The 22,056-nt window shown below is 51.6% G+C and overlaps 1 protein-coding gene and 1 long non-coding RNA gene across 2 annotated transcripts; one reads left to right on the top strand and one right to left on the bottom strand.

Annotated features, from left to right (window-relative positions):
* Positions 1-7,645: 7,645 nt before the first annotated feature.
* LOC146339206 (uncharacterized) lies at positions 7,646-21,658 on the bottom strand. Its single transcript, XM_084808792.1, has 5 exons — positions 20,784-21,658; positions 15,424-15,682; positions 11,928-12,046; positions 9,919-9,977; positions 7,646-7,998 (listed from the first exon to the last, which is right to left on the bottom strand). Exons 1-5 carry the CDS (start codon positions 21,581-21,583, stop codon positions 7,775-7,777), a joined length of 1,461 nt encoding a protein of 486 aa, XP_084664918.1. The 5' UTR covers positions 21,584-21,658; the 3' UTR covers positions 7,646-7,774.
* On the top strand, positions 8,008-11,693 carry LOC146339207 (uncharacterized). Its single transcript, XR_014784187.1, has 3 exons — positions 8,008-8,103; positions 9,943-10,010; positions 10,898-11,693. It is a non-coding gene; the product is annotated as an uncharacterized LOC146339207 (long non-coding RNA).
* Positions 21,659-22,056: the final 398 nt, after the last annotated feature.

The following is a 22,056-nucleotide window of genomic DNA, read 5'->3' as shown; positions in this document are numbered from 1 at the left end:
AAAGGTGAAGAATCAGCCCCCAGAGCACAGGCTAGACCCCTCTTCGAGTGAAAAGTGTGCCATAAGACTGTCCCAAAGCAGAATGAAGCGGAAAGACCATGTTGAAGATCTCTGTCAAGGTAACCGTGTTTAGCTTTGAACTGTGTTAGAATTGCATAGAGCCTGTAGCTACTGACCATCAGCTATATGATTTCTGAAGAGCGTAACCATTAAGCTTTTGCCGTGGGATTCCCTGCAATGAAGAAATCTCACTGATTTGAGTGTCCAGTGTTAGACTGCCTGAGTGTGTGTGCTGAAGAGACCAAGAAACCAGACAGCATGTTCCTGGCCAAGCCAAAATCACGCTACTGCCATGCTCCTGGAAGCTGCAATAAACTGTGTAAGCTGGGAGACCCAACCTGATTGAGAAGAAAAGAAGATATTGGAGCAACTGTCTTAAAAAACAATGAGATCTGTGTAGCTGGCTGGCTGATGCTGTCAGTGATGTTACAACTTTAAATTAAGACTGTTTTCCTGTTTGAGACCCCAGCGAAGAAAGCTGACCCGAGTCATTTGTTGCCCGTGCCAAAGCAAGAATTTGGCTGCCCTGTACCTCATCGTGTCCTGTTTTAAGCTTGGGATTTACAAATACAAACAAACTGAGAAGCTTGCTTTTGAAGTCCTGCAAATCACCCCACCGCCTCCCCGAAGATTAATGGCTGCCTGAAAAATGCAAGTATAAGGCAACGCCCATCACCCCCCAGCGTCCTGAGTTTCGGCACTCAGTGTTTCAGTGCTTTCGTGTACCAGGTTAAAAGAAAAAAAAAGAGTAAGTTTTTAAAATGTCTGTGAGAACCTGACAGAAGTAGAATAAAATTTACAGAGGAGTTGCCCAGGTTAAAGTGTCACGGCTAGAGAGCTGAGCTGCGCCGCTCTGTTTAGACAGAGGCCTTGCTAAAAAGTTAAAGGCCCTTGTCTGTCAGAAGGGGTGTAGGGCCACACTTCCCCTTTTTAAACTGATGCAAAAGTGGAGAGCCTTTGCTGGAAACATCGCATCTTCATTGCCCAGAGCCTTCTCTGTTTGCCTCCATCATCGTCTGGGCTTTTTAGAGACACTCTGCACATGGACTAAAATTTTAAATTGTCAAAGACTTGCCATGGACAGTGCTGTGAAGCTTTTGATAAACTTGAACTCTCATCGCTGTGGACCGTGTGTCTGTGTTTGTAGTTAGCTCAGTGTACAGCAGGCTGAGTTTGATCTATGACTTTTAGATTTCCTTCTGCCAGAACTCATGCAGCATAGAGTTGCCGATGCAAAAATGGTGACCTAGAACTCTTTGCGCGTGTGGGTATGCCCGTCCCTTGATTTTAATGGGCCCTGAGCTTTCAGCCAGAAGAGCAGTATAATTGCTGGATCTGCTCCATCATGCCTTACCGTGCTAGAAGTGCTTTCCATTCATTGTGTTAAATTGCAGAAAAAGTTTGTTGTGTATATTTTATGATTTCTTAGATATCATAAAATATATGTGATATTTGCAGATTAGTGTTAGTTGCAACTCCAAATAATACTAAGTGTGGTTCCCAATGGATGACAAGGAGAGAAAGACAAAAGCAAGTAGAAAAGAAGGAATAGAGAAAGTAGAAGACAGATAGAGAAGAGAGAAAAAAAGAAAAAAGAAAAGGCAAGAGGCAAAGAAAAAAAAACATTTGTAGAGAAGAAGCGTGGCCATAGTTGCCCCCAGGGTGAATTAGAAGCAGCTGATTGTGCCTGGAGCTTATTACCTGGGGTAAAGTAGCCACAATAATGTAATAGTTCTTTAAGATGAAGAAAATGTAACTAGAAGGAGAAGAAGAGCCTATCCCAAATGTGTGCCATTGGGACTAGTGTAAGGCAGAAAGGTTTAAGTAAGTGAGTTTAACTTGAAAAAGACAAATAAAGAGACAAGGCTGGTGCATGGAGCAGAAAGTTTTATGTAAAAAGTTTGAAACATGATCTGCAATACAGGCAGATCAGCAAAGAAAAAAAAAGCAAAAGAAAGAGAAAAAATTTGTCTTCCCATACTAATGAATAAAAGTGTTATCAAGCACTTTGGGAAGCGAAGTTGTTTACAGGAAGCTGTGCCTGAGAACCAAACACTTCTAGCCTATGCTGAAAATGCTTGCTAGTGTTGTGCTGCCTCATGGGTAACATGTATGGTATAAAACCCATTTAGCCCAATAGCTCGTGGTTCAGAGAAGCTGTCTGATCCAACCATTAAGTACGCCTGTGTGCTGTAAGTTACCCAATAAAGTCTCCTTGTGAGTAAACCCCCCCGCTGGAATCCCAAAACACAAGTGGGGCTAGAGCGCCTCACCCAGTATCAAACCCTGCTGTTAGAAGCCGTGAAAGCAGGTATGAAGAAGTCCATTAATATGACCAAAGTGTCTAAAGTGCTGCAAGGTGCCACCGAGGCCCCAGAGCGTACTTGGAGCGTCTTTCAGATGCCTATCGCCAGTACACCCCCCTCGACCCAGAGGCCCAAGAAGACGTAAACGAAAAAAGAAAACAAGAAGACCCGGCAGAGGCAGAAGATTCTTAAAAAAGAACCAGTGTGCCCAGTGTGGACAAGATGGACATTAGTGGCATGAATGCCCAAATAAAATAAATCAAATACAAAAGAGAAAACCAAAGGGGCCAGAATGGGCGAAGAGGGAGACAGCTTGAGAGGGGCCGTGACATTGACTTCATAATTGACACTACAGTGGCATCAAAAGCAAGCAAAAGTTAGCCTTAAACAAGAAGTCCAAACACTGAGCAAAGTTCTTCAAGCCCAGCGTCGCTTTGTCTTAGAAAATAAGCCCCCAATTCCCATCACAGAAGTTCATCCTTTCCAACCAAGAGTTAAAGTATGAGTTAAAGAGGGAAAACCCTTTGACTCCCAGATGGAGAGGACTGAGAACTGTCATACTTTCCACCCCCGCAGCTATGAAAGCAGCTGGAGTTAAACCCTGGATACATTGGACACGAGTCAAGAGAGCGACAGGGGGAGAGTAGACTGTAAACAGAAATCCTGAAAATCCTTTAAAAATCATTCTGAAAAAGCAGTAAGAAGACTCAGGCTAGACCTTACTGTGGACACACCGGGAGACTGTCCCCCTGCGTACGGTCAGACCTGCACCTGGAGAATTGAAGAAGGGGACTAGACCCTACTGCAGCTTGCCAGGTGAATAGCTGCCCGGCGTACGGTCAGATCCCAAAGAAGATCAAACATGCGTGTTGTAGTGTTAGTAGTGTTGCATTGTGTGTCCTTAATAAGGTGCAAAAAGGGGGGCCAGCCCCTGAAAGGAAAAGTTTGTCCCAGTGATTTGCTGATAATTACTGGCTTCACCTGGCTAACATCACGAGAGCAAAACATTTTTGTTTGCCAAGAGATACTGTTATGTCTCTGCATTCCTTGTCTTATGCGCTGTTTAACCAATCTGTTTTATGTCTCAGCTAGTAAAACTGCTGCCCTCTACGCTCTAATAGCCCAACAAGAGGCTAAGTAATATGTATGTCACAAAAAGCTTTGTAGAGTTATCAGAAATGCTATAGTTGTAATGAAATTATGCATTTAAGGGGGGAATGTAGCAGCCATATCGGGGGTCAGACTAAGTAGCCTCATGCAGTCTCATGCTTCATGTTCTTGCTGAGCTCTTTCTCCCTTGAATATATTGTTGTAAGCTGATGAGACACAGGAATTCCTTATCTTGTCAAAGGTCATACAATTGTATATCTTGTTCTCTGCTGTTCTCTTCTGTTCTCTCCTTATCATGGCTACCTTATAACCCAGTTCTTGTATTATAAACAATGGTGCTAAGAGAAGAAATGTTGAGGATTGCAACCCCACGCGGGAGGGGGAGGAGGAGCCGTTTCATATGTGTCACAATGTCTATAAAAACAATGTGCTGATGTATTTCGGGGCTTCTGGCTCTTTGGAAATGATTCCAGCCTTAAGCCCGCGCGTTAAATAAAGAATCTCTTTTTCCTTCACTCCGTGATCTCTCTGACTCTGGGTTCTGCAACACAAGTACTTGAACGGTTGTCACAGGGAGGAAGGCCAGGATCTCTTCTCGATCATCCCAGAGTGCAAGACACGGAATCATGGGCTCAAGTGACAGGAAGCCAGATTCCGGCTGAACATCAGGAAAAACCTCCTAACTGTTAGAGCAATACGACCATGGAACCAGTTACCTAGGTAAGGTGGCAGGCTGTCCCACACTGGAGGCGTTCAAGATGAGGCTGGACAGCCACCTGTCAGGGATGCTCTGACTTGGATTCCTGCATTGAGCAGGGGGTTGGACTCGATGGCCTTGTAGGCCCCTTCTAGCCCTACTATTCTACATGATGGTGCTCCTGGAATAATTAGTAGTGGCAGAGGATGTGTTTGTGGTATCCTTGAATGGAATCTGTTGGAAAGAGGAAACCACATCCCAACCACGTGTGAGTGTTGCTGTAACGTTTCTCTGCTATGCACGGTTGCAGAGTATTATATGTCCATGGGGACAACTAGGACCCTTAGGATGGGATGGATGCCAAAGAACAGAGCTTCCCATTTCCCACAGGTCGCAATGTCATGTTTGTGGCCCAGGCCCTATGGGAAAGTGAGCAGGTCCAGGGTAAATTGAAGGCCTTGTCTGAAACAGATATGATGCTGACAATGCAACTGTAACAAACCGAACTTGTTAGTCATTCAAAATGTGGAAGATCTTACCACACATCACTGATGGGAAATCTTTTAAGAACAGAGCACAATGAAAAATGTTTTGAGCCAGTATGGCATTTTGTCATCCTAGTCCTTGTAGTGATTGCTATATTGTGCTTATTGGTATGTATGTTGTATTTTGGGATTGAGCAACTGTATACCAAAGGAGAGGCCCTCAGGGGTCACAGGCCAAGCTCTCAAGGATGAAGCTACTGCTTGTTCAGAGGGGCTGGGTTATCTTCCGGGCTGGCAGCCTGCCCATTGTTAGGGCTAGTTCTTTTTCCTCTGCAGGATAGACGAAACACCTTTGATGCCATTGGACCATGTCCAGACCAGAATAGGAAGGATCAGTGGGAGAGGGCATGCTTTCCTGGGACCCTCCCAAGGCAGGACCTCACCGCAGGCCGAGTCAGACAGGTGCTGTGGGGGCCAGCTGCTTTGGGTGGTGTGCACTGAGGATCTTCTCTTGATAAGGGAAGATGCTGGAGTTCCCACTTGCTGAAAGGACACGGGCCTTCTCTTGCTTTATAGCAGGCTTGCTTCAAGAGTGCTTTGCTTCAGCTTGCTTGAATGATTCTGTTCTTGCTTGCTGTCTTAATAAACTCTTTCATTCACTCATTGGTATGCTTATTGCCTCTGAATATCCAAAAAGAACCATTGCCTATTGGCAAAACAGCATTTCCCCCCACTACTGGTTCAATGCGAAGTCGGATGATGGTGTTATCGCCAACTAATTACTGCTGTTGTGAATGGTGTTTCTCATGTGTTTGAATGTTTTATAGGTGTATCACAAACTTGCAGCACATCTTTTGGCCCCCTAGTTTACCCCCTTCCCTTCCTCTGTGTGTGCGCGCGGGACGAATGGCCTCTTGTTCTCAAAAAAGAGTTGCCACAGTGTATTCAGTGGACAAAAGGGGGCAGGGCCAAAATACCAGAACACCTGATGGCCTTCTGAGAGGACGAAGGAAAAAGCCTCGGCCTCACCTCCCTGTCAGAAGAATCCCTGGAATGGTGGGCTAACTCAAGCCTGCCCTGCCGGCTCAGGTTCATGAGGGCCCTGGCAAGGCCCCCCCGAGCCCCCTCCCTCTGCGACTCCGCCTTCTCACCAGCTGCTGGTCCTCTCTCTCGTCACTGCTGCCCCTTGTCTGCTGGCCAGGCGGAGCGCTGGGTGGCAAGCAGGCCGTGGCCGTGGGCCCTCCCGCCCCACCTTCTCACCAGCCCCTCCATTGCCTGGACAGAGCGAGAGGCAGGTCAACAACCAGGATGGAAGAGCGCCTCCGGGGGCTGTTGTCAGTGGGCCCCTGCTGGGGTGTGGGCCCTCGGGAGGTGCCCAACCATGCCTGCCCTTGGCACCGGCCCTGCTGCTGGCGCACCTCCCTCCTGCTCCAGAAGCCCGAGCGCCATCCCAGGGCGTTCTGGCTCCCAGGAGATTGTGACGCTGACCTAGGAGGGGCTGTAGCCCTAGTCTATGCACCGGGCCTAGCTGGGGGTCTGTCGCCCCCACTGGACAACACCCCGCCACGCCCATGCCACAAGCATCACCTGTTGGAACAGAAGTCTTCATCTGGCAGACCCTGTGTCCTGTGCTGGCTTGTCTCGAAGAGGGCTTAAATGGAGCCAGCTGCTAGCGGGGCTCAACCCCAGAACCTCTTTGAATATCCTGGTGGCACAGTTGGGGAACTGAAATGTGTTATCCGCCACCACCAGACAGGGTGAGGACGGCCAGTGGCCTTAAGCGGCCCACCAAAAGAATGGAAATGAGACAAATTCAGCTATGGTGACGAAACGGAACGTGCATGTTTAGAGATACCACATGCTGGCAGGGAGGGGAATGTCAGGGGAAGGCTGCTGCTTTTGTGCCTATTTCCCAGAATCAGCACCTGACTAGCCACTGTGGGGAAGAGGGTACTGGATCCTCCTTGGTCTGATCCTGCCACCAGGTTCTTGATAACGAAGCAGTGGGTGCTCCCGTCGCATTCATGCTCCAGGTTTGCTGTCAGGCTACAGAGCAGCTCCATACACCAGCCTTCCCCAGGCTGAAGCCCTCCAGATGTGTTGGACTACAACTCCAAAATCCCCCAGCCAGCCATGGAAGTTGTAGTCCAACACATTGGGGGTGTGTGTGTGCCAGGTTGAGCAGGCTGCCCTGGCCTGCAGTTAGAGCAGAGTGCAGGAAAGAGCAGAAAGAGGCAGGTGACCGGGTGTCCTAATCCTGCTGTCAGCAGCCCCAGAGAGAGGCAGCTGCAAGCCCTCCCACCTTGCCCAAATATTTGCTCTCGCAAGCTGCTGGAACCCTTTCCCTCTCCCTTGATTGCTCTGCTTCATGGGAACATGAAGCAATCTCCTCTCCCAGCCAAGAGAGGCACTGAGCCAGGTGATTCTTCCAAGCACAGCAACCCTCCACCCAGGACAGGGCCTCTTAACTAACACTGAGTGCTCTTTTCCTTCTGTCCTTCCCAGAAAGAACACACCAAAAGCCCACAACCTCCTCTCTTTTACTGATGTTTTAGTGTTCCCTACTCACTCAAAGGCTTTGTGGTTACCTGGGCTAAACAAAGACCCAAAGAACCATCCCTTCCCCAATCCACCTATTTGCAAAAACCAGAAGATCTGTGGATTCCCCACAGCAGACCCACCGAAGTGCGCCAGCACCATGGCATCTCCTCTTTGGGACAAGGTGCCATTCCTCGCTCCCCTGTCCCTCACCCCACAGGGTATCATTATGGGGAGGGTGGGCAGGGCATGCCTCCTCCACCACCCCAGCATTAGGAATCCGGAAGGGCCCCCTCTCCTTGCCTTCACTTCCACCAGGGTAGTGCCAGGGATCCACGCAGCAAGGGTGGCACCTCTCAGGGACCAGAAGTGGCACCATGGGTTGTCCCCTGAAAACCCAAAGCTTCACCCCCATCCCACCCCCCAGGAGTGTCAGCCACAACTTGGCTCATGCCCAGCCAGATAGATTTAATAGCTTTAGATCGCTCACTCTCATCTCTGCCAGCCATGCCTCTTCCCCACGGACATGGGCCGGCCTGCAGCCATGGTCGGGGCACTTTCCCCTTGGCCACCCAGCTCTACTTCCAGCCAGCGGCAGCCAGGCTGCTGAGGCGGCAAAGTGGCTGCAGCCAGGAAGGCGTCTCTTGCTGCCAGAGGCCGTGGCTTCTCCCTTCCATCCAGGGCAGGAGGTCCAAGTCCGACGCAGTGGGCCTGGCTTCGCCACCGCCTCTCAGGGGGGTCCTGGGCAGCCGCCGTTTGCACCGTGCGCACACCATGGGCGGAGGCATGTCGTAGAATAGTACTGTGAGGCAGAGCACAGGGGGGAAAGTGAGCGAAGGCAGGCAGGACTGGGGCCGCACCAACAACTGCAAGATGCAGCTAGGCGCACGTGTGAGGCACGCGAGAGGTATGAGCCGCCCCATGGCACTCGTATCCGCCACTGGGGGAGGGGGACTAAGAAAGTGTTCCCTGTGGGTTAACAAGGGAAGAGGGGAGTCCAGTCATGGCTGTCAGTGGCCATAGCTAAATGGAACCTCCATGTTCAAAAGGACGTCTACCACTGTGCACTGGATGCATACGGGGGGGGGGGGCAGCTCAGCCTTCAGAACCTGCCTGTGAATGTCTTGCAGGCATCTGGTTGCTGTAGGAAACAGAATATTGGGCCAGATGTACCTTGGCCTGATTGCGCGAGACCTTTTTATAGCACTGTGCAAGAAATAACTTTGCCTCGGACTGACTTTGTGCGTTGCTTTGGACCCAAGGTGGAGGGTCAGCTCGGTATGTTTTCCAAAGCCCCAGTTGAGTTCCCCATTGAATACACTGGGAAAATCAACAAATGCCTGTAATGTTTTAATTCTCGGCAGAAGTGGATGTACTCCACAGGTGAATGAGCCTCTCCTGAGCAGTTGAAGCCTGCCAAATTTTAGAGAAATGGGTGCAGAGGGTGGGGAGGTATGAATAGAAAACAGTATTTGTTTGTGGGGGGGGAAGACAAGAATGGATCTAGCGACCTCCTCTGTCTCTGCTTCTCAACCCCCTCCCAGAAACTGCCTTGGGGCAGCACTAATTTTGTCATGCGCCTGTTCCATCCTTGATGGAGTGGGGAACACCTGATTGAAATACATATGGAAGTGTACACTATGCAGTGCTTGGTTCTCTCTCTCTCTCTCTCTCTGTGTGGCAAGGGAGAAGGGGAAAAGAAAACTGAAACAGCCTCTGATGGGTGACTCCTACATTGCCCCTCAAAGCACTTTGATTGGAAGGAAACAAAAAAGAGTCATTCCCTGATTGGAGGCTAGCACTATCAGTCACAAACTACCCTTCCTCTCCTTCACTCCCTCCTCTCTGTTGATGTTTTCTGTTTATGGTACAAAAATGTATGAAACTGGCCAAAAAAGTAAAAACACTCTTCTGAGGTGCCAAAGTGGTTCCAAAGCCTTGGGACCAGCCCGCTTCGCCTCAGACTGGTTTGGACCCAAGTCGTCTTGGATTCCAAAGCAGCCCAAATATCTCCAAAGCAGGGCTGTTGTCTCCGATGCGTGCCCCGTCTGTGGTGAATGCACAACCGTACAAGACAACTGTTTTGTTAGTGATTGTCAGCCAGGAACCAGGTGATCCTAATTAATCTGCATTAATTAACAAGTTAGTCATCTGCCCTGCCTTTGGGTGGCAGCTCTCTGTGCTTCGGAGGGTGTGCTGAGAACGGGAGCTTCTGGAGCCCAGGGAAGAACTCCTCCGCCCCACAACCCAGATGATTATTTGGCTCTAGCTCAAATAACTGCTGCTGTTCTGTTTGACTAACCTCACAAGAGTCTTGACTCCCAATATCAATGCGCCTCATTTTCAAGGCTTTATCAGGAAACTTTAAGAGGCTGAGGCTTGGCTCCACCTAAGAGTGGAGGCGCAGTGTGCAGACGGCATGCCATCTTGAGTCAGCCCAGCATGCCATCTTCCGAGCCCAGCACCTTCTCCCTTGACGGACAGCAGCTTGCCAGGGTCTTTCTCGGCCCTGCTATCCCTGCAGTCCTTTCGACCAGAGAAGCGGGGGCTGAACCTGGCACCTTTGGCACACAACGCCTCTGCTACAGCTCATAGACTGAGCAACTGACCCTCTCCTAGGTTCCTTCTTGCACGTCTGGGACTTACAAGAGTGTAGTTCCATCCCATGATAGGTCTGAGGTGTGTCAGATAATGGAACTGTGGGCTGGGGGGAGCTTCTTACCTCTAATGTCGTTGGATATGGCAGACACTTCATCCAGGACATCTCCCTGAAATGACACTCTGGCAGGAAAGAAGAGACAAAGCAGTGCAAAGGTATTATCAACCACTTAAAACCAGGAAACTGAAAGGACCTATTGCAACAAAGCTCACAAGATTAATAAAAATGTCTGTTTCTCAGGAACTGATGCGCATGGTACAATATGCCAGTGTTTGAAGGTGCACAGCCTAAACCTTTCTTTTGGCATCTGTTCAAAGCAAACTTTCAAGGGACGTGGCAGGGGGTATAGGTTTGCAGGCGAGACCCAGCCATGATGTTCAGCCGTTCTCTATAGTTAACATAGTAATGAAGAAAGCTCCTCAAAAATAGGCAGCCGGATCCTGTCTATCCAATTTTACTTGGAAGAAAGCTTGCTGACTTCAGAAGAGACTTACTCTCAAGTAAGCACGCACAGGATTGCCACTGCAATTTGATTAGATCTGTGGCTGGTGTTTAAAATCTCAGGTTATGCTGTACAGTAACAACAAACCAGTGAATGAAGAACTGCCTTGCTTTGCATCTACAAGGCCAAGCATTGTCTACAGATGAACGGAGCTGATAGGACCCTTACAAGCCACGAGCGCTTCTGAAAACTAAGTTCCCAATACAAACTGAAGCTGTATCCAGACTGCACCTGGGCTCTTTAGCTTCATGTGGCTTCCCTAGACCTTCCGCACAGTTCATTGTAGAGATATAGGTTTTGAGGGTGCACCATGAGGTCATCTAATCCAGCCCCCAGAACTGAGAAAGGGCACTTCAACATCTGGGACAGATTCTTTTCCTGGGAAAGCAGGAAGGAGATCACATACAGTCTCTGCAGTCAGCCTTCTCCAGGCCTCTCTGATCTGCTCTTCCCTTTAGTAAATGCTTACTAACACTAAAGCTTACTTATATCTACCTCTCTGCAGTTTAAACTAATTGTTTCTGGATTTTTCCTCAGCAGCAAGGGGGAAGACCCCCCCACACACACATCTGTCTCACTGCCAGGGCTGGCCTAAGACGTTTCGCTGCTCTTGGGCTGGGATGCAACTCCTGTGTTTTCTGCCCATTCAGCCCAGACATGTCAACTCTGACTGGCAGCAGGAGCTACCCCGAGTCACGGACACAGAAGACCTCTCCAGGCGTGATGCTAGCCAAGGTGCCAGGCTGGCCCAAGGCGTTTTGCTGACACAAAGGGCGAGGCGGCCCCTGTCTGCCATTCCACACCCGGAAGTGCACTGGACTGTCACTGGAAGTTTACTCCAGAGCTGGGGTGCCCAAAGCCAGCAGGCGGGCTTACAGGGCACAGGAGAGGCCCTAAGGCACACACAGCTCTGTCCCCCAACAGAAGGGAGCGGCCCGGGGGCTCCGGAGATATGGCCAGGAGGCTGCTGCTGTGGCCCCCCTAGCGACTAGGGGGCAAGATGCCTGTGTACACCAGTTTCCGGGTGCAGCTGCCCTCCTGTCCTGTTTGTGGGTCTCCCATGGACAGCTGGTGGTCCACTGTGGAAAAGAAGGCTGCCTGGAGGGACCTTTGGCCTGGTCCAGCATCAGGGCTGTTCTTATGTTCTTGACTCCCCCCTGCAGCAGGGGCTCTCCTGATAAGCTCTGGTGGCCACAGCGGTTTGTGAAGTCCGATGGCGCCAACATTATTGTTCGTTAAATAAATACTAAAATACTTATTTATTTCACCTCTATACTACCCAATAGCTGAAGTTCTCTGGGCAGTTCACAAAAATTAAAACTACGAAGTGCAGCATAAAATAGAGCGTTATTTATTGCAAGCAATTTTAACCCACCCTTCACCTCACAATACCAGGGTGGTAAATCAAACAACATGACCATAGAAAAGAGCAGCAGCAGATCAGAGGCGTAAGAGGCAGAGCAGGTATTGCTCAGAGCACCACCACATTTTAAATACCTGGGCAAATATGCAGGCTTTGACCTGGTGCCGGCACCGTGTTTGGGAGCACCCACGCAAACGAGTGACTCACCTCCTCCGCCTCTCGCTTCTCCTCAAGTGTGTTCCTGAGATCTGGGAGAGGACGCCCGACATCTTCTTCCCGACCCTCTTCATCACACTCTGGCTCTGTGGCACTGCGTCGGGGTACTGCTGTCACACGCGAGAGCCAGAGATGTTGCCGTGACGTTAGGTGCCACCTCTTCCCCCATGTCAAATCATACCCACGACGCTGCCACCAAGAGCAGCCCCCAGGCGCAGCAAGACAACGTGGGCGTGCGCAGCTCTTATGGCACAGCTTCCCCAGAGGGAGAGGGAGGCTGTGAGGCCATCTCAGGGGATGGACAGTATTATCCTCACTTTGTTTGTTTGTTTAATTTATATGCTGCCTACAGCTGAGGCTCCCTGGGCAGCTCACAACAATAAAACCATAAAATACAGCACAATAAAACATAATGTAAGACTTTAAAAGTAGCATGTTAAACCAAAGTAAAACCCAACAGCAGTTACAACCCAGGGAAAGCCTGGGTGAAAAGGTGTGTTTTTAGGAGGCGCTTGAAATGTGCCACATTTGCGGCCTCCCAAACTGCACAGGAGAGAGTGTTCCACAGGGTGGGTGCCACTACAGAGAAGGCCCATCACTGGGGTTCTTCATGGCAACATTCCTTTCATTTTGGAATGACCAGTAAGGCTTCCTCTGATGATCTTAGACGTTGCCTGGGTGGGTGGGAGAGGGTGGGGGGGGGGGAGAGAGAGAGAGAGAGAGAGAGAGAGAGAGAGAGAGTGTGTGTGTGTGTGTGTGTGTGTGTGTGTATGTATATAAGGGAAGGCAGTCAACTAGGTATCCTTGGCTGCAGGATTTGCTGCAGCCAAGCTACCTCCTTGCTTGCTTTAAGGTATGCAGTTAGACACCAATTATTTTGCCTGGATCATGATTTGGAGGGTTCTTTGCTGGTGCATTGATGCTGCTAAATCTCTCTGCTGCTACCAATGCTGCTCTTCTATGGATTTGTCTAATACTTGGGACCCTGTAATGTTTTGATATGTCACTTTTGTACCCTGCCCTTTGTCCAAGGAACTCATAGCGGCATACGAGTGAGGGTTATCTCATTATATCTGCACAACAACCCTGTGAGGTGGGTTAGGCTGAAAGACTGTTACTGGCTCAAGATGGCCCAGTACCATTGGACACAAAGCCAACACAGAGATGTGTTTTGTAAAGATGTTTGCAGGGAGCAAAAGCATGCGGAAGGACGTGTTCACAGGCTGCCCTGAGACCAGGACCCAAGCATAGGAGCAGTGGGAAAATGGATATGCTTCCCTGGGACTTGAGGGTCCCACCTGGGCTGCAAGCCCATTTCCATGAGGGAAAAACAGAGGCTAAAATATGGATCATGCTTGATGGTGCGTATGCATTGCAAACTCATTTCTCAGGGTCTTCCAGGATTCACTACAGCCAAGCAAGCAAATTCTGAGCAAGAAGCTACTGCCCATGTCCTTTAGAACAGAAAGGAGCTGATGCTATACATGTGCAGGAGAAAGAGGCAGGAGCATTGCAGGCTGCAGGTGAGGGGGGAATAAACTTTTGAATGCTCCCCCAAGTGCCCCCCCAGCCCCCTACAATTAAAAAAGCTATTGCATCAGGGTGAAAGATCCTAGCTTAACCCTCTCACCACTGTGCTCATTCTCTATTTTTATTATTTATTGAAAACTTTTTTACCCCTCTCTCCTATAGATCAATAAAAACATAGAAGCCCCTGCCCTGAGACCGACAACGTAAAAGACATGACACAAAAGGAAAAAGGGATAGAGAAGGAGAAAGGAAAAGCAACCACAGGCACCAGTTCCTAAAGCTGGAATGGAAACCATTCAGAGAGAGGAGCCAAAAGGAGCTAGTGTCTTAGCAGAGACAATGGAATGGCTCGGCTTCCCATCTCTCCCTCTACTGCAGCATGATGGAATGGCTGCTACTAGGTGACAGTTGAGGGACAGCCAAAGGCAGCTGGTACCTCAGCAGAGCAAAGGAAGAGCCCTGCTTCCCAGGGCTGGCACAACGTCTCCCGCCACTTGAGGCAACAAGACACACTGTTGCTGAGTGCTGCTGCCATGAGGGGAGTGTGGGGGGAGTATGAGCCGCTATGCATCACTGTGCACCACTGCTGTGGGAGGGGGGACATGAGCTGAGAGCTACAGCTACACGCCACTGCCTTCCCCTCAATACCTCGCTCTGAGGGGTACTTTTCCAGAGCAAGGCATTGCGGGGAGGCCCTGGAGACTGCCTGTGCCACGGCAACACAGACGATCTCCAGGGCTGCCTCTCTGCCAATGCCTTGCTCTGGAAAAGGGCCCCCGAGACAAGGCATTTGGCCGGGCAGGCTCTGCGGAGAGCTGCCCGCCTCTGCCTTACTCAGAGCGAGGCATCGGGTGGGTGGCAGCTGCTGCTCTGCAGAGCCACGACGGCCGCTGTCCTGTGGCAGCACTTGCCCTCTGGAGTGCCCGCCTGTGCGACGCCTTGCTTTGAGAGGCATCGCAACTCGCAGGGGCGGATGCGCAGGATCCGCCACCCTTCCTGAGGCGGGAGAGTCACCCTGCCTCATGAGAGGGCCGGCCCTGCTGCCCCCCCTTTCCCCCTCTGCTGGAGCCTGATGGGATGGGAGCTTTCTCTACATGGGGGCGTCCAAAGAGGGGCTTCCCCTGCACCCCCCACAGAGCCGGACATGGCACCCTCCACTCGACCTCTGGGCTGGAGTTCGGGTGCGTCCGGACAAGGCTCTTCTGGTGCAGCTGCTCTGCCTCGTGGACAGAACCGTGCAGGGGCCCAGACAAGGCCAGCTTCGGCTGCACCTCCCCCATGTTTTCCCAGGGCTTCTTGTTCTTATCAAAAAGACCCCTCAAAAGAGGGAGAGACGGGATAGCTGCACAGTGTCTTTCGCCTGGCAGCGCTGCCCAGGGGCCCTCCATCTGGGGGACCCCTGCGTTTGCAGGTCCTGCCAGCATTTCTGGTGCACAGGCCAGGAGAGCCAGCAGGCAGCAGCGGGGGGGGGGGGATGTCCCCAGGGCCATAGAGACCCATCCAAAGTACCACAGGAGGGAGCCACTCCTGCTCCAGGCAGGATTTCCAGGCCCCAGAACAGATGGGAGGGCAGGAGTTGGGCCTCTGGTCTCCAGAGCATGCAGACGGGGGAGGGGCGAGATCCCCAGGGCCTAGAAGACATTTGCCAGTCCTGCAGAAGTGGTACACATGCTCACGTTGTCCTACTCCACGTCTGGCTCTCAATAAAAATGGGGCCACCAGACGTGTAAGGAGCTTAAACAAAGGGAGCTCAAATGCTAGAGGACACCAAATCAGCGCCCCTGCCCCTGGGGTTGCAAGACAGACTGAGCAAGCGTGACTGTGGCTTTGCACACCTGCTTGCAGAGAGCCCATGTGCCAACGGCCACCGAGATGCTTGTGCTGCGAGCAGCAGAGCTGAGGCCCCCTGCCTTGCCCTGGAGGGCTGGCCCGGCCCAGCCCAGCCCCTGCCCCTTACCTCTGCAGAGGAGCTGCTGCTCGAGGGGCTGCTACCGCTCGGGACCAAGCTGTGCCGGATGCGGATGGCGGGGTCCTTGGTGGTGATGGAGAGCCCCCTCTGCAGAATGTCTGCCAGGCGGCTCCACAGCGCAAAGACCGCGTAGGGGTGGTCCGGGTGCAGCTGCAGGTAATACACTTTCCTGGTCACTGTCTGAATGCGCAAGATACGCTGGACAGGATCGTGGACAGACAGCCGGACGTATCGGAGGGGGAGCAGCCTGGGGTAAAGCGATGAGGATGGTCAGAATCTGGGCACTGGACCAGAGGCTCCCGTGGAGACAGCCCAAGGCCTGGCAGGGGGGAGCCTCCTTGGTGGCTGGGAACCAGGCTCACAGGGCAGCCAGCGACTCTGAGTGATGGGAGCTGAAACTGCTCCTCATGGAGCAGGGCCCTGGCACACCTGATGCTCTTGCTGGGTGGGCACAGCTGCTCTCGGTGCCATGGCAGGCGTGCCACTCCACCACAGCCAGCCTTCCCCAGGCTGGTGCCTTCCAGATGTGTCAACTATGAATCTCATCATCCCCAGCCAGCATGGCCATTGCTGGATGATGCTGTCCAACACATCTGGAGGGCACCAGGGTGGGGAAGGCTGAGCTAGGTGCCCACAGCATGGCCACATTACCTTTCTAGCTGTACTCCGAAAGTCTAGATTGGGGTGGGCAAGATGTTTTGGCCTACATCTCCCATCACTCCCCACCATTGGCTATGCTGGCTAGGGCCAATGCGAGTTGTAGGCCAAATCATCTGGAGGGCCACAAGAGGCCCTTAGAGGGGACTGTACAAAGTTACAGGCGGACTTGCCAACATCAGGAAAAACCTCCTGACTGTTAGAGCAATACGACAATACGACAGTGACCTAGGGAGGCAGCAGCTCTCCCACACTGGAGGCCTTCAAGACGAGGCTGGGCAGCCACCTGCCAGGGATTCCTCAGATTCCTGCACTGAGCTGGGGGTTGGACTCGACAGTCTCATAGGCCCCTTCTAGGATTCTATGAAGACAATCCTCTTAGCTCAAACGCCATCTGCATCTGCCTCATGGAATAATGTCAGGTAGCGTTTACATCCCCTTCATGGATCACTGCCTTGCTGTGGCGAAGGGGCTTGCGTAACTCAGTGAAGCCATAAGCTATGCCGTGCAGGGCCACCCAAGACGAACAGGTCATGGCGGAGAGTTCTGACAAAATGTGGTCCACTGGAGAAGGAAATGGCAACCCACTCCAGTATTCTTGCCAAGAAAACCCCATGGAACGTATCACAAGGCTAAAAGAGATGACGCCGGAAGATGAGCCCCTCAGGTCGGAAGGTGTCCAATATACTACTGGGGAAGAGCAGAGGGAATTTCCAAGTAGCGCCAGAAAGAGTGAAGCGGCTGGGCCAAAGCCGAAAGGACACTCAGCTGTGGATGATCTGGTGGTGAAAAGAAAGTCCAATGCTGTAAAGAACAATATCGTTTAGGAACCTGGAATGTAAGATCAATGAATCAAGGAAAGCTGGAGGTGGTCAAACATGAGATGGCAAGATTGTACATCGACATCTTGGGAATCAGCGAACTAAAATGGACAAGCATGGGCAAATTTGATTCAGGTGACCATCATATCTACTACTGTGGGCAAGAATCCCTGAGAAGAAATGGAGTAGCACTCATAGTCAACAAAAGGGTGGGAAAAGCAGTACTGGGGTACAATCTCAAAAAACGATAGAATGATCTCAGCACGAGTCCAAGGCAAACCATTCAACATCACAGTAATTCAAGTCTATGCCCCAACCACTGAGGCCAAAGAAGCTGAGGTTGATCGGTTCTATGAAGACCTACAACACCTTCTAGAACTAACACCAAAAAAAGATGTCCTTTTCATCATAGGGGATTGGAATGCTAAAGTAGGAAGTCAAGAAATAACCGGGATAACAGGCAAGCATGGCCTGGGTGTACAAAATGAAGCAGGACAAAGGCTAATTGAGTTTTGCCAAGAGAACACGCTGATCGTGCAAGCACTCTTTTCCAACAGCACAAGAGGCAACTCTACACATGGACATCACCAGATGGTTAATATCGAAATCAGATTATGTACTTTGCAGCCAAAGATGGGGAAGCTCTATACAGTCAGTAAGAACAAGACCTGGAGCTGACTGTGGCTCAGGTCATGAGCTGCTTGTTGCAAAATTTCAGCTTAAATTGAAGAACGTAGGGAAAACCACTAAACCGTTCAGGTATGACCTGAATCATATCCCTTATGAATATACAGTGGAGGTGAGGAATAGATTTAAGGGGTTAGACCTGATAGACAGAGTGCCTGAGGAACTATGGACGGAGGTCCGTCACATTGTTCAGGAGGCAGCAACTCAATCCATCCCAAAGAAAAAGAAATGCAAGAAAGCAAAGTGGCTGTCTGATGAGGCTTCACAAGTAGCTGAGGAAAGAAGGGCAGCGAAAAGCAAGGGAGAAAGGGGAAGATATATCCAACTGAATGCAGAGTTCCAGAGAACAGCCAGGACAGACAAGAAGGCCTTCTTAAATGAACAATGCAAAGAAATCGAGGAAAACAACAGAATGGGAAAGACTAGAGATCTCTTCAAGAAAATCGGAAATATCAAGGGAACGTTTTTGCACAGACGGGCATGATAAAGGACAAAGAAGGCAGGGACCTAACAGAAGCAGATGAGATTAAGAAGAGGTGGCAAGAATACACAGAAGAACTATACAGGAAAGATCTTAATGTCCCTGACAGCCATGATAGTGCGGTCACTGAACTTGAGCCGGACATCCTAGAGAGAGAAGTCAAGTGGGCCTTAGGAAGCATTACTAACAACAAAGCTAGTGGAGATGACAGTATTCCAGCTGAGCTATTTAAGATCCTAAAAGATGATGCTGTTAAAGTGCTGCACTCAATATGCCAACAAATGTGGAACACTCAACAGTGGCCACAAGACTGGAAAAGGTCAGTTTATATTCCAGTTCCAAAGGAGGACAATACCAAAGAGTGTTCAAACTACCGTACAATTGCGCTCATTTCACATGTCAGCAAGGTGATCCTCAAAATCCTACAAGCTAGGCTTCAGCAGTATGTGAACCGAGAACTACCAGAACAACAAGCTGGGTTCCGAAGAGGCAGAGGAACTAGAGATCAAATCGCCAACATTCGCTGTATCATGAAGCAAGCAAGAGAATTCCAGAAAAACGTCTATTTCTGCTTCATTGACTATGCTAAAGCCTTTGATTGTGTGGATCACAACAAACTGTGGCAAATTCTGAAAGAGATGGGGGTACCAGACCACCTTACCTGTCTCCTGAGAAACCTGTATGAGGGACAAGAAGCAACAGTAAGAACCGGACATGGAACAACCCATTGGTTCCAAATTGGGAAAGGAGTACGACAAGGCTGCATATTGTCACCCTGCTTATTTAACTTATATGCAGAGTACCAATTACCTGGGGAGGTGGTGGGCTCTCCCACACTGGAGGCCTTCAAGACGAGGCTGGACAGCCATTTGTCAGGGATGCTCTGACTTGGATTCCTGCATTGAGCAGGGGGTTGGACTCGATGGCCGTGTAGGCCCCTTCCAACCCTACTATTCTATGATTCTCTGAGTACATCATGAGAAACGCCGGGTTGGATGAATCACAGGTTGGAATTAACATTGCCAGGAGAATTATCAACAACCTCAGATACGCAGACGATACCACCCTAATGGCAGAAAGCGAAGAGGATCTCAAGAGCCTGTTTTTGAGGGTGAAAGTGGAGAGTGCAAAAGCTGGTTTGAAACTCAACATTAAAAAAACGAAGATCATGGCATCTGGCCCCATCACTTCCTGGCATATGGAAGGGGAAGAAATGGAAGGAGTGACAGATTTTATTTTCTTGGGCTCCAAGATCACTGCAGATGGTGACTGTAGCCATGAAATTAAAAGACGCTTGCTCCTTGGGAGGGAAGCTATGGCCAACCTCGACAGCATACTAAGAAGCAGAGACATCACCTTGCCGACAAGAGTTTGTATAATCAAAGCTATGGTTTTCCCAGTAGTAATGTATGGCTGTGAGAGCTGGACTGTAAGGAAGGCTGAGCGCTGAAGAATTGATGCTTTCGAACTGTGGTGCTGGAGAAGACTCTTACGAGTCCCCTGGACTGCAAGGAGGTCAAAGTCCATCCTAAAGGAAATCAACCCTGACTGCTCATTGGAAGGACAGATACTGAAGCTGAAGCTCCAATATTTTGGCCACCTAATGCGAAGAGAAAACTCCCTGGGAAAGACCCTGATGCTGGGAAAGACAGAAGGCAAAAGGAGAAGGGGACGACAGAGGATGAGATGGCTAGATAGCATCACTGATGCAATGAATATGGACTTGAGCACGCTCCGGGAGAGCGCAGGACAGGAAGGCCTGGCGTGCTATGGTCCATGGGGTCACGAAGAGTCGGACACGACTGAACGACTGAACAACAACAACAAAGTATTTACATATGACGGAGTGACTGTAGGCTTTGTGCAGAGCGTGAGCGTGGCAATGCAGCCCCAGCCCAACATGGGACCCTTGGACAAACCAGTTGGATGGGGAGAAGGACCCCGAGGGCAGGACAAGGAGCAGCAGGGGCTAGGAGAGCAGAGGCGCCATCAGGGTGGGCCCTTGGGGCAGGGGTCCAGGGCCCCACTCGAAAGGAGCAGGAGGGCCCCGAAGGGGCTGGCCGACCACATCTGGAAGTAAGCAACATAATACACATTGCTCCCCCTCCCGTGAAGGATATTCTGGACTGACAGCTGTCTCAGCCAATGAGGGGGACGGAACTTGCAGCGTGCTGGGTCTCCAGGCAGTTGGACCTGGAGCAGAGGCAGAAGCTTGAAGGGGGCCTGGAGCTTGGGAGGGAGCGACTCCGTGGCAGGCACAGAAAGCGGGGGCAAGTCAGCTGAGGCCGTATCGTTGGCGTATTGTGAGAAAAAAGCCACCACCAGTCAGGCTGGGTGAGATCCACTCTCCAGCATAAGTCAGTGGGAACAGCCCAGGCTCAGGAGGGCCCAGCCCAGCCTTTCAGCAGCGCCGCCTTCCCAGGCTCGCGCCCTCGGGGGGGTCTCGGAGGCCCCTCCCAGCATTCCAGACTAGTGGCCAGGCTGGCTGCAGCTGAAGGGCACCGAGGTCCGAAGCATCTCGGGGGCACCAGGCTGGGGAAGACGGCAGTGCGGCGGAGTGCTCCCTTCATGCTGAAGGTGGGAGCCGCTTTCCGATGGAGGGCCACCTGCCCCACAGGGCCTGCTACAGAGGGCCGCACGTCCCCTTGAGAGCGGGCACACGCAGCACACTCAGCCGCCGGGCACCTCCAGCCGCACTTCACCTGGTCAGGTCTACAGCCGGCCGCCTCCACACCTCGCCGCTGCCCCTCAGAAGGGGCGCCCGCTGCCTGGCCATCAGCAGGACGTTGGGGAGTGGGAGGCAGGGGTCGGAGGAGGTCACTCCCATGGTCACGATGGTGGGCGTGTTGGTGATGTCCACCCACTTCCCCTTCTTGGTGACCTGTGGAGAAAGGGCCCGCACCCCAGGCCTGTTACAAAGGGCTGAGCCGCGTCCCGCCACAGCGTGCGCAGCGCAGCCACAGGGCACCCTCGCCCTCTGCCAGCAGCTGATTGATGCTGCCACCCTGGCAAGGACCAAGGTGGCGGGGGGAGGGGGGCTGTCTTCGATACAGTGGCTGTCAAGCAGGAGCCCTTGGCCCTTCCGTGCTGCTCCCGAGGAAGCACTGGAGCCTGGGTCCTGCACCAGCCCCTCTTCTTGCCCATGAGCCCCCAGCTGGGTGGCTCCTCGCAAGTAATTCCCTTGCTGTCCTTGGGATACATCAACTGCAAAGGGCAGGATGGAACTTCCCAAGACAAGGAGGGGTAACTGAGAGCGCAGACCTCCCTCCCGGACAGGAGCTGCGCTGGTGCAGAAGCCAGCTTGCGCCGCCCCGCCCCCCCAGAGTGTCCGGGGCGTGCCATGGCCCTGCCCGCTGAAGGCGGAGTCACTGAACACAGGAAGTGAGGATGGCCCCCTTGCCCAGTAGGGAGCAAATGCTTGACTCCTTGAAAAATGCAGATCCTCCCTGCCACGACAGTGCAAAGGGGCACATCCAAGGGGGGCCAACTCCTGCTCAGCCATGCTGCTCCTTGGGCAACCCTGGGACAGTCACTCTCCCTAAGCCTAACTCACCCCATAAGGATTGTTGTTGAGGAAAGCAAGGGGGTGGAGAAGAACCATGCCTGAGGTCTCGAGGCATGGAAAAATGCTTTTATGGAAAAACAGGCCATAAATCCCATAAATAAAATCTGACTTGGCCCTCCAATAACCCTTTGGATGGCGGAGGCTAACCCAAGCTGCTAGCCCTGCTGTTTGCCATCTAACGCCAGGAGGGTCTGGCCCAGCCAAGACTTCCTCCTCCCAGGCTCCCCCTCTCCTGCTTCTGGAAGCAGCAACAGGCCGGAGCTGCTCGGCCCCTGCTCCTCCCGCAGGAGACCTACGACACACCTGGATAAAGTTGCTCTCGAACACGGCCGAGTCAGGGAAAAGGTTGTAATCCGGGGAGTGGAGTAGCTGGCAGAGGACCCCCCCTTCCAAGCCCAGCACCTTGCCAG

The sequence above is a fragment of the Heloderma suspectum genome, chromosome 7 (genome assembly GCF_057233095.1).
Source record: "Heloderma suspectum isolate Gila_16-S chromosome 7, 16-S_ref, whole genome shotgun sequence".
In the NCBI taxonomy this organism is placed as follows: Eukaryota; Metazoa; Chordata; class Lepidosauria; order Squamata; family Helodermatidae; genus Heloderma; species Heloderma suspectum.
This window is presented reverse-complemented; position numbering and strand designations above follow the sequence as displayed.

Excerpts from the sequence above, each read along its gene's own strand:
- LOC146339206 (XM_084808792.1), bottom strand. The coding sequence starts at position 21,583 with ATGGCTGAGCAGGAGTTGGCCCCCCTTGGATGTGCCCCTTTGCACTGT. Across the intron at positions 12,047-15,423 it reads GCAGCAGCTCCTCTGCAGAG|CAGTACCCCGACGCAGTGCC; the intron begins GTAAGGGGCAGG and ends CGCGTGTGACAG. Across the intron at positions 7,999-9,918 it reads CATATCCAACGACATTAGAG|TACTATTCTACGACATGCCT; the intron begins GTAAGAAGCTCC and ends TCTGCCTCACAG.